At 44.4% G+C, this 12,076-nt stretch overlaps 1 protein-coding gene across 4 annotated transcripts; it reads left to right on the top strand.

Annotated features, from left to right (window-relative positions):
- LOC112562979 (solute carrier organic anion transporter family member 2A1-like) lies at positions 1-8,884 on the top strand. 4 transcript variants are annotated; one of them, XM_025236633.1, is made up of 11 exons: positions 1-611; positions 2,922-3,062; positions 3,908-4,541; positions 4,704-4,790; positions 5,360-5,560; positions 5,709-5,873; positions 6,096-6,288; positions 6,525-6,663; positions 6,944-7,122; positions 7,287-7,351; positions 7,588-8,884. In XM_025236633.1, exons 2-11 carry the CDS (start codon positions 2,946-2,948, stop codon positions 7,959-7,961), a joined length of 2,154 nt encoding a protein of 717 aa, XP_025092418.1. In that variant the 5' UTR covers positions 1-611; positions 2,922-2,945; the 3' UTR covers positions 7,962-8,884. The 4 variants fall into 4 exon arrangements, with proteins under 4 accessions (XP_025092418.1, XP_025092416.1, XP_025092419.1 ...); XM_025236631.1 differs by having other exon boundaries at positions 2-662; XM_025236634.1 differs by lacking the exon at positions 1-611 and adding an exon at positions 1,219-1,242.
- Positions 8,885-12,076: the final 3,192 nt, after the last annotated feature.

Raw genomic sequence — 12,076 nt, 5'->3', positions numbered from 1 at the left:
AATGGGCGCAGGTGTGTTTGTGCGTGCGTGTGTTTTTGGCGTGTTTGTCTGCGGTGTGTCCGTGACCTTATTACGACTGGCGATGGCGACAGATAACCAAAAATCCAGGCTGAGATGCCTCATCTTAAAGCTGTCTCACAGGTCTCAAGTGTCATCTATGCATGGTCACGAGGCGTCATCCTGAAACACTGCAGACTTGTAAACAACGAGCGATCAACATCCCCGGCGGTCTGGTGGCGCAGCGGTTAGTGCCTGTCACCGACACATGCATCATCAAATATCTGTCTTGGGTTCAAATCTCGTCTCAGGCACGCTATTCTTTCTCTGCATGTGACATCTGTTATTACAGTCCTAGCTGCTTGCACGGCGTACAACACTGATTCCTCCCCCTTCCTCCCAAAGTAAACTGTGTAGCATGATGACAACGCTTATATCTCTGCTATGCGTTGTGACGTCATTGTTACACACCCCAACACTTTTTTATGACGTCATCGATCCCACCTCGAGTTCAGTCCCTGGAGACGCAAGAGGAAGGTGGGAGATGTAGAGGAAGTCACGAGGCCGTACCCTGCTGTCTGCAGGGGGAGTGAACTGTGTGCAGACCGCGGAGGGTGAGGAAAGCGTCTGACTGCTGTGACTTTTCCTGATAGAAGGTACCCAGGGTACGTAGACCGGCACATACTAAACTGGTAGGAGTCAGCACCACGACTCGCTAACGTGGGCTGTGTCGTCACAGCTATCTCAGGATGACGCGCTCGGTCCTATGACGTCAGATATCTTATGCGTCATCAAATATCTGACGTCACGTGCCTAATTTGGCGATGTATGTGTGTAATTGTTTAAGTGTGTGTCTGTGTGTGTTGTGACAGACTGTAAGACAGGCAGGCAGACAAACAGACAGACAGACAAAGAAAGAAATTCTCTCAGTCCTGTCAGACTCATGCCGAGCTGCACGCTGCACACCTGTACGTTCACTCGTATACATTATCACAAGTCTACTGTAGACTTCTACAGGTGTGAACCAATGAGGGCACTTACAGCATAAGCTAAATAAGCTACGGCACGTGCGTTTCCTTAGTTCCCTACCCCGAGAATGTCGTGCAGAAAGTGACAAAAGGACCCTCGGGTACGTCAATGCCTGTTACGTCTTCACGTAAAGACTCCGGCTATAACGTCGTTAGGTCGTAGGTGAGAGGTCATAGCCAGGGCAGTGGATATTGTTGGACCTTTGTCATCCTGTAGGTAAGTAGATATAAATACAACACTTACTTGTTTATACTCGAAACTGTTTCTATACATCAATGCAAAATCGACAAAGTGCATAATCATCAGCTAACCGCTACTAAAACCAATCAGGTGTTCCAGTCTGTTATCAGACAGCTATCTGTCGTGTGCACCGATGTCTACTGTATCTGACCTCTGACCTCCTGGCAACTGAGGGTGCGGGTGGTGCCTCAATTACTTCCCTCTCTCCCCCAGTCGTGGGGCCTATCTCCGGACCACAAGTAGCGGTATTGTAGTTGACATTTACAGGTTGACAGACATCCTTCCCCGCCCTACCTCAAGCTGCGTGAGTCAAACATTCGCGGATTTGGCGCATGTAGCAAAGAGCCTCCAAGTCACCGCTCATCGATATCATAGGTAAAGCAATGTAAATAACATTCGTCTTTTTATATAGATGTGTGTGTGTGTGTGAATGAGAGAGAGGGGGAAGTGAACGAAGTCTTGATGATGAGATGTATCTACTATAGTCTCTCATAGACCTACTACCATTACTACTACTACTGTGACACCTGACGTTCGATTGTTTTCTCCCGGGTACTCCGGTTGTCTCCTTTCTCTGTGTGTCTGTGTGTGTGGTGCGGGTATGAGTTTAAAGATTTTGAATGAATTTGTAATTTGTATTTGATACCTACAGATGTGTTCTCGTGCGACTTTGTGTAAGTAAGCGCCTTGAGTCCGCCTTTGCTATTAGGATAAGGTAAATCAACATTTGTTATTATAAATACCTGTATTTCTACTAAAAAGACAACAACGTAAACATATACAAAACAATCATCGTCATTGGCGTCACCCGTTGCTTAACTTCGTTGGTCGGACCTGACATTCATATCACCAGATGTTGACAATTTTCTTAGTCTTCTTCTGTCAGGTGCGTGTACTCATTTTTGCACATGTTCTTTCCATCCTTCTTTTGTCATCCTCTCCTGCTCATTTTCTCTACTCTTGCCTGTAGGATGATCTTTACCAGTGCTGACATACATGCACCTTAGGTTTCTTCTTCCTGCTGTGATCATGGAGGTCTTCTGAGGACCTAATTTAGCTTCTGTTCCCCTCACCTTCGAAGACGTCCTAGTGGACTTCTTGCAATTTGTTGTTAGTTTTACGGACATCTTTGTATTATTATTATTCGTATTATTCGTATTATTCGTATTATTATTATTAACCGTTAAACGACGAAGAAGACCACACTGGAGCACAGACTCGGGGTAAAATACACAGAATAGTGTCAGGGAACACAACTAAGAGCACAGCTCAGCATTATTTAACGGACACCCAACACGACGAAAATCCCAAGAGGACACAATAAAACCAAAAAGGACAGGACATGTAAGAGCTACTCCCCTCAAGCCGGTAACCCTACTGGACATCACTCTCCTGACAATAGCGGTCAATTGTAAGGAGGGTAATGAAGCCTTTTCTTCTCCCAGTCTTCGCTTGGCTGACTTCTTTGTCGTTGTTCAAGTTTCCGAGACCAAGTTTCTTTTCGGGATCTGGTGACACGGCGGCTTTGGACGCATGGATACAACTGTGGGACTGCCGTCAGGTTGACGAGCTGAGCTTGGAAGAGAAAAAAAGTTTGAGAACAGACAGTCAGGTCTATGATTTGGTGATACAGATTATTTTCCTTCATTTCACAGTTCAACGCATGCTTGGTATTCAAGATGACGAGTAGAACCTCCCAGAGAGGAAGGCCTGAGGAAGTGGGGGGAATCAGTAACCATGACGACGATGATGCCATCGAATGTGGAGCAGGAAGCTGCCGACCTTCTTTCATGCAGGTTAGATATCCATGCTAGACTGGCGTGATTGTTGTCTGGAGTACATAACATTGTAATGTGTTGTATTATGTTGTATTATAAAGTGACTTCAAATGTCTGTACATCAGGGACCACTGATTCATAGTCCCACCCAAGGGACGTGTGTTTGTCTAAGATAAACTCCTGTAATTTTTTTTATTGGATGGATGATTAATTTACAGAATTGCATTTTTGTTTTACAGTTAAACTGATTGCTGATCACATATTTTTAACCATTAAAAATAAAACATTATAAAAATGTGATACATATTTATCAATGTAAAAACTTCTTTCTTCATCATTTAGCACAATCAAAATTTACTATTTACTTGCACGTGTCCCGGGTTAAGCTCCTCTTATTTACCTGTTTGGAGCACGCATATCAATGGTGCTCACAGTCAGTTGTTAGCATTGATAATAATTAGCATAGATAAGGATACGACTGATAATGTGTTTGTAACTGTGTCACGATGTCACTTGTAGACCAGATGGAGTAGTCCATGTAGCATATCTGGTGCTTGACCTTTCTTTAAGTTTGTTTTTTTTTTAAACCAGCAATGGTAGTTGCTTTTAACAGCTCGAGCTTTTGTATCGTCGGCACTGCTGTAGGAAGATATCTTCGTTTTAATAAAAATCCAAGACTTGCTTGTACTTTATAAGTGACTGGATGACAATCGAGCTGAAATGTTTTGAGCAAATTCTTGAGTACGGTGTTGGGACTATTTTTAGGAATTATTATTATTATTATTATTATTATTATTATTATTATTATTATTATTATTATTATTATTATTATTATTATTATTATTATTATTATTATTATTCAGGGCTGTGCGAGAATCGGGTGCTTCACGGCGGTGTACAGCTTGGCGGGCTTGTTCACGTCGACCCTGAGCATCTACATCAACTCGCAGATCACTACCCTCGAGCGCCAGTTCGGCTTCAGCAGCTCCATCAGCGGCCTCCTCATGAGCTGCAACGACCTGGGCTACCTGCTGACCACCCTGCCCCTGTCTCACCTGGCGCGCCGCGTGCACATCCCTCGCGCCCTCGCCGTCTGCACGCTGCTGTTCGGCTTCTCCGGCCTCATCTGCACCATCCCCTTCTTCGCCACCAGGGACAGCCTGTCGCTGAGCCCTAGGGCTCTGACGGAGATGAATGCTTCCGCCAGCGGAAGTAGCGCGAGCTTCAGGGCGCCGCTGTGCGTGCTGGACGTCATGGCGAGCTCCGGGTGGGACAACGGCTCCCAGATGGTCAACCTGTCGACGAGGGCAGAAGAAAGCTGCGCAGTGGAGGGACCCAGGAGGAAGGGGGCTATTTCGGAGGAATGGCAGGGCCTGGCCATCGCGTGCCTCGCTCTGGGGATGATTTTTCAAGGCTTTGGCAAGTCTCCTCGTCAGACGTTCGTGGGCACGTACATTGATGACAACGTGCCCAAAACTAAAACCACGCTCTATCTTGGTGAGCATCTTCCTTCTTAGTTCATGAACACAACCTCTTTTTTTTTTTTACACTTTTCTAAATGACCTCATTACAGGTGACTGTATATTTATAAGCTGTCCACAGTAAAGACCATTGGTTTGTTGTAAGGGAAGTAATTACTTTTGTTTTCTGGATGTGTAGGAATTATTTCATGTCTGAGTATTTTCGGACCTGCACTGGCATTTACTCTGGGTGGAGTGTTCACAACGATGTACATCACACTGGAAGGTAAGCAGAGTAGACTATTGTCGCAATAGACGCAACTAACACAGTCAAACGCCTTTGTCACCTAACACATGACAAACTCAGGTGTTACCTCATGCACGATAACCGCCTTTGTCACATCCAGGCCCGTTCTTAGCCCCCGCGGGGCCCGAGGCAAAGGGCATGTGCGGGGCCCTCACGCCACGATCACACGGTTTTAGTTGTGATCTAAAGTCACTTTTTTCCTCAGGGATATCTCGTCTTTTATCATTGACAGCACGCTGCATACACATTACAACATAAGCCTACGATTAATTTATTTCTAACGTTCGTCAATAGGTTACAATCAAAAGCGCGGGGCCCTAGGCAGATGCCTCGTCCGCCTGCCCCTAAGCACGGCCCTGGTCACATCACAATAATAAATATCAGTTGACTCATTAGAAACTCTATTGTCGATTTACTCAGGACTAATGCCCTCGTTATCACAAGTATGTACTCCACAATTTACTACATCATGTCAACGTTTCTAAATCCATAAATCTGGTTTTATGCTTTAGAAAATTGTTCTTGCTTTTATTTTCACCGTCCTCCAGACACCGGCATGACGACTCGCGACCCTCGCTGGATCGGAGCCTGGTGGTTAGGGTTTCTCTTGTTCGGAATCTGTGGAATATTCGCCGCTATTCCCCTCATCTTCTTCCCGCGACGACTGCGACCGCAGCCAGAGCTGAAGGCGCTGCAAGAGAAGCGCAAGAGTGCTGCCAAGGGGAGGCCATTCATACATGGCATAAAAGGTACGGGAATGCTGTCCCCTGGATTTTGAATATAAATGTGATTAATCACTCTTGTTGCTGCACGTGCCATCGTGTTGCTGCTTTGTGTGCTCGATGTCGCAATATTGCAAGGACGAGATTTTTTTAGTCCATTCCAACTTTTTTTCAGAATTTCTGAGAAGCCTCCTCCGTCTGGTACTGACACCCGTGTACATTTTGATAGTCATCGGAAACTGCTGCATGCTTTTCAGTGTGTCGGGTATGATGGCCTTCCTACCAAAGTACTTCGAGACGCAGTTCACGGTTCCTCCTTGGCAAGCCAACATTACTATAGGTAACTACTGTGTGTCTGCGTCACCAACGGTGTGAAGATGTCAAACTACTTCACAGCAGTGTCTAAATGTTCTCGTCTTAGTCTGTGAGCAGGAATTTAACTTTTAAAAATTTGTGTCGACTGTTTTGTTTAAATTTGTTTCTGGTTTTGCTGTTGGCTGTATTTTTGTGTGACTTCTACTTTCCCACCCTCTCTCAACACCCGCCTTTGGTTGCTCGCCAGGAGTTCTGAATGTTATGGCTGCTTCCGTTGGCACCTTAATTGGCGGCTATGTGACGTCACGCTTCAAGTTGCCTCCCCTGACCTGCCTGAAGGTGATGCTGACCCTGTCCGCTGTGTGCACTGCCATGATCGCGTCCTTGTTCGCCCTGGGATGTGACCAGCCACAGATCGACAAGGGTGTGACCGCAGTGGGGTGAGTCAGGAGCAGAACCGGGGTCTGTTCTTTTTTCTTTTGACAAAAATGACAAAAGCGATGAAACGAAGGACTAAAGAAAACTTGTGGCGGTATGTAACTGACGTGGATTGTCGACTGAGGAGGACTAACTTCATTTTTAAACAGTCAACTGGTTACAAGAAAAATATTTGTTCCTCTTTGTGCAAATATTTTAAGTCATGTTAGCACAACGATGACGTATTGTCTCGTGGCAGTGGCAGTATCTCGAACACGTCACAGCCATGTCAGTCCAGCTGCCAGTGCGATGAGACACGTTACTTTCCTACGTGCGGCGCAAACGGCGTGACGTACTTCTCCCCGTGTCACGCTGGCTGCTCCGAGAACAGAGGCGTGGTAAGTGTCACGTGGTCCACCCACGGTAGGGTACAAAATGGTGAATTGGCAAAGCTCTGAAATGCCCCCAAGTTCCCAGCAAACACGCAAGATTCGGCCAAGCTTGAGCCAAGATAAAAACATTGGCCTAAGCTTGGCCCAAGCTTGGCCCAAGCTTGGCCAAATCTTGCGTGTTTGCTACGTTAATAGTAAAGTTTGTCACCAAAATAAATGCTTGCTTCCTCTCTGTCCCAATGATGTTTCGACAAAGATCTTATCTGGGAGAGGGGTCTGTTTTCAGTCCTACGGGAACTGCTCGTGCATAGCAATGCCCAGCAACACGTCACATCCCACAGCGGAAGCAGTCCCCGGCCTGTGTTCTCAGAACTGCAACATGTTATATCCGTATGTTATTCTGAGCTTCGTCTCTGCCCTGGGGTCCACAATGAGCATCATGCCCGGTTTTGTCGTCAGCGTTAGGTAAGTATCTTCTGACACTCTTTCCTTCCCTCTATCCTTCCTTCATTCGATTGTTATTTCATTCTCATATCATAAATAAATGCTGAAGAAAATTACAACAAACTGACCATATTTATAGCAGAATTTGTCAGCGTGGAACCCTTTGCCTTTCTGTCTTCTAACAGAAGTGTGGCGGAGAGCGACAAGCCCCTGGCCATCGGCTTCAGCGCCTTTTTGGTCACCCTGCTGGGTGAGTCGACCCTCCTATTGTGTTTTATTGTTCATGCAGACGACCACTTATGTGGGGTTTCTTGTCCTTTTGCTCCAAGTGACCTTTACCCACGTTTTATTTTCTGATTTTTGCTCTAGTTCAGATGGCTTAAGGTAATAGTTTTTTTAATTATTTATTTTCTATATCACATGATTGTCTAGAATTACAATTGTCTTAGTACCAAAAATAAGTGATACAAGTTTTGCTTTGCTTAGGCTGGTTTCCTGGCCCTGTCCTGTTCGGCCGGGTCGTGGATTCCACGTGTCTGATGTGGACTTCCGGCTGCGCGGGGGCTGGTTCGTGCGCCATGTACGATCTGCGTGCCTTTAGGTTTATGTACCACGGTCTGTACGTCAGCTCGCGCGTGGCGAACTTCCTGTTCTACGTCATCGCTTTTATCGTCGCGACACAACTGAAACGACCTTTCTATGCGCATTGCGAGGCCGAAAAAACAGTTCCGACAACGCAGGAAGGGCGAGAACTCATGTTGGGAGAGAACGGGAAGAACAGCGACAAAGTTTTCAAAGAGATGGAGGACGAAGAACCCCTCGGTTCCGAACGTATTTTTAAAGGTACGTCACGGCTGTGAACATGACGTCAGGAACGTTATTGGCGGGTGATCACACTCACCTACGTCATCTCTACGCCCTACCAGTCTTTCAGTTATCTACGACTTTGTCACGTGTGTAAGTCGTACTTTCTTGCGTCTGCCTTCAGTTACGTAACCGCGAGAAAAAGTTACGTGACGTCATGAACCACCAGCATGGCGCACTGACAAGTCTTCCATATGACACTGACAAAGATCCAGCATGGTACTGAAAGAATTCTCCAACACTACTAGGAAGTGTCCCCAGTCTGACAATATTCCATGAAACGAATCATCCACCATCATGGCATTGACTAGTCTTCGGTGTCATTCCGACAGTTTCCAGCAGGACAAAGTCTGTAACGTCACTCTTGTCCTTTCACCAGCAGGACTGTGACAAGCTACCGTCACAGACCAATGTCAAATCACAACATGACATTAATCAGTCATTTTACTCATGCTTACCTTAGAGTAAGAATACTATAATTAACTTCATCAGAGACTCATCAGTCAGCCAGTCTCGATGTGTTGTTGTAACACTTCAAACTTCTAATGCTCTTGTCCTACAAGAAGTCCTGCTTGTGGTTCCACACAATCTAAAAATACACTTTTATTACCCGGACTTTAAGACACTAAATTTTCGAGAAAGCCTAGGGTATGTTTGTGTCCGTTGTACTGGCTGATTTTTTTGCGTTGAATTCTAAACTGGTGGTGTGACGTATATGTACGTGAAATCCACCGGCACGTTAATGAGTGACGTGCTTACAGAGTACAGCCGCGAAACTTGCTGTCCGTTATTTGTAATAATAAACAGTACAATTGTGTATGCTGCTTTACATATGAAAATCGTAGACTGTAAGGAGCTTGTTGTGGTAAGTATCATACAACATAATATCAAGCCAATAAAGTGATCCGCTTAAAGGTTAGCGTGCCTCACAAAGATGGAGAGAGAAGTGATGTGGGAATGAATAAAAATAAAGAGAAGACACGTCTAACCTATGTTTTTACATTCAATAAACAGAAATAATATCAGTGCTAAGGATCGCCAACAGCGAGGTCTGACGAGAAGAGTTACGACATGCCCTCCCCTTCCCTCCCCTCCCCTCCTCGTTTTAATGTCGCTCCTGCTTCATGATTCATTTTCAGGCCTGAGGTACCAGAGCCCTACCTTTTCCCTCATCAAAATAAAAATAGGATTTTAAATGCCCATAAAACACCAAACGGAGAACAAGGTCCTTTAAGCACTTTTATTCAAAGCAGTGTCTGAGCTGAGCAATCCTTCTGGAAATGAACTTGGACCAGACAATCGAATGCTCGTTCTTTGTTAAAAGCTGATCAGCCACAAACCGGGATTTTAATTTTTTTTTTTTTTTTGTGGGGGGGGGGGGTTACTTGATTTAGGTTTATCTAAATCTAAATCTGTCCATACACATACCTGATGCATCACATATGACAGCTACAACATGATGCAGGCGACTTAAGAAGTTGGTTTCTTCTTACCTTATTTTTTTTTTCAATCTGATGTGAAGCTCGTCATTGCGGGATGTCCTTTGCAGACACGTGCATAAAGCTTTCCAGGTGCTCATTTCAAGATTTTATTCAGGTATTCATCCAGAGACCCCAGTAACACTATGACACTAACATGTGGTTTTCTAGGGGATAATTCAAATCAGCAGAGTATTACAATAAACTGATTATTTACATTGTTAGTGTGTTGAGGATCACATTATGTCTCTTCATCTAGTATCCTGGTTGTTTATTACAATAGTGTCTAATTCCTCTGTATTCTCATACCACAATACTTTTATTGTACTTGTATTGTTGTCAATGTGACAGCTGAGGTTCCCCTACTCAGCTTCATTAAGACATGGCAAGGCAGAGAGTTTGGTTTTTCCTGGGCAACAGCATGGTTTGCAGATATATTGCAGATATATAAACATATCTTACAGTCCGAATAATCACAAATTATAGCTTAGCCTTTACAATAAGGAAATGGTTATTTTTTGTTATTTGTAAGAATACGGCGATAGCTTCTCATTTTTTATCTCTGCCTATTTTGATAATTTTGTGATTTTTTTTTTAAATTGTTGCTTTTTTTTTAACATTGTTATTCATCGGTAATGCAACCTGGTGACAAGAAACTATGAAGATCATAATTCTGATTCTGCAGTTAATGGACACGTTGTTTAAATTCTTCGAGCTTCATCAAGTTTGCCACAGATTTTATGCAGACACAAAGACAAACAAAATGTAAACAAGAACCATTACTCTCCAAGTGAGGGGGACCGTGCATAATGTCTTTATCTCAGCACTGGTACGCAGTTATTGCCCTTATGACGGAAAGAATGAATAAAGTAACTCAAACATGCATGAGTACAATGTTAAGAAAATATGTTTGTAATAAACATGCAGAAAAGTTTCATGCATTCTCAGTAGTTTGTCCTACTGAGCCTAAACAATAACAGCAACAAAAATAAACAAGTTGGTCTGCCAGTCGTTGGTGTGGGGATAGAATTGTGTGACAAAGAAGCTGACATTAAGAAGAATGCAACTGTCAGTGCAGTGTCAACTCGATATTAAACGACTTCTATTTATCTTAACACGCGGGTGCACATACATGTACAGACAATTGTAATGGCGCGATTACATACGACATTTCTGTCCCACATGTTGACGCACATGCATTCCCCCCACCACACACACACACAGACACAGCTACACACACACACAGACACAGCCACACACACACACAGACACAGCTACACACACACACACAGACACACCTACACACACACACACCTACACACACAGACACACCCACACACATACAAGTACACACACACACCTTACTGACCCTGCCGTGCAATATTTCCCAGCTCGCGACGCTGGCAGAGTGAGTGAAGGAGGGTGCATGCACATCCGTCAGCCTCCAAGTAAAAGGTCAGAGTTACTGCTGAACGTTCCCATCAGACTCTCGCATCTTTGCGCATGCCCACTAACGACGTTTCGTCCTCGCACCTTTTTTGTGGCTGTTGCCGCTTGTTTTCATTTATGATTCCTCGCGCCAGCCATAAACTTTTATTGTTGGCGAGAGAGAGAGAGACGTGCACACTCCAACGAAATGAACCTCATAAACGGTTCTTGTTCTCTCCTGCACAGTCCACGGCTGTAAACCGAGATAAAAAAGATTAAAACAAAAGCATTTAACTTCTGGTTTGTGAAAATTTGTTTCTTAGATTTCTTCTCGAAGTTGAAAAATATTCATCATCGTCATCGTGTGGTTATAGATGGAGTAGTGGCCTGTCATGAGTGGCTGGTGGAGGAGGACAAGCGCGCTCACCATAGAGTACCATGGTGTCAGCTTATCGCAATCATTATTATCGTCATCATTAATTATCACCACAGCTTAAATGGACATGTGTTTGGAATCTTGTGTTGTACAGTGCTTACAGCAATCACAACCCACGTACACTGACTTCTGAAGTCTACTGCTACTGAAATGACATTTCTCGCCCACTGAAGTCACGGTTGAGTGACTTTTCAAATCTTTTTCGCTCGTCGCTCTCCCTCCAGCCCTTCCCCTCTCCTAAATTTAATTTTTCATTTCTATACACTTTCTTTCCATGACACAGCAAAGTTATTCTTATAGCTCACATCTCTACGGTCCAGTGACCATGGATAAAAAAATCCACGAGAACAAAAGTGCGGGTACCTACTCAGCTACCCGAGAGTCGCGCAGCCTCGCAGGTCCGGGTACCGGGGGTCAGCTTGTGACTGTCACCCCCCTTCACGTGCCACTGACTCTCAAGGATTATCTGCCGACTGTCTGGTAATTAATGTTTTCGCAGAACTCGTATCAGTCAAAAGCCACCTTTGCCCTCGAGCTGGGGTTTGCGTTCCTCGGTGCACAGGTGACACTTGTCAGCTCGCTTCTTTTTGTCAGGTGCAGAGGAATGTAGTTTTTAACGTTCTACATATCACACCTGAGTAGTGCACTTTTAAATAACGGCTGTCCATAAATAGTAGAAATATACAGTGAATACTCCACAGTATTTGTGATAATTATTATTACTCACTTTTATTGATCTCTGATCTTTCTCTCTCACACATGAAAACAC

Source organism: Pomacea canaliculata, linkage group LG4 (genome assembly GCF_003073045.1).
Source record: "Pomacea canaliculata isolate SZHN2017 linkage group LG4, ASM307304v1, whole genome shotgun sequence".
NCBI classification, from domain to species: Eukaryota; Metazoa; Mollusca; class Gastropoda; order Architaenioglossa; family Ampullariidae; genus Pomacea; species Pomacea canaliculata.
This window is presented reverse-complemented; position numbering and strand designations above follow the sequence as displayed.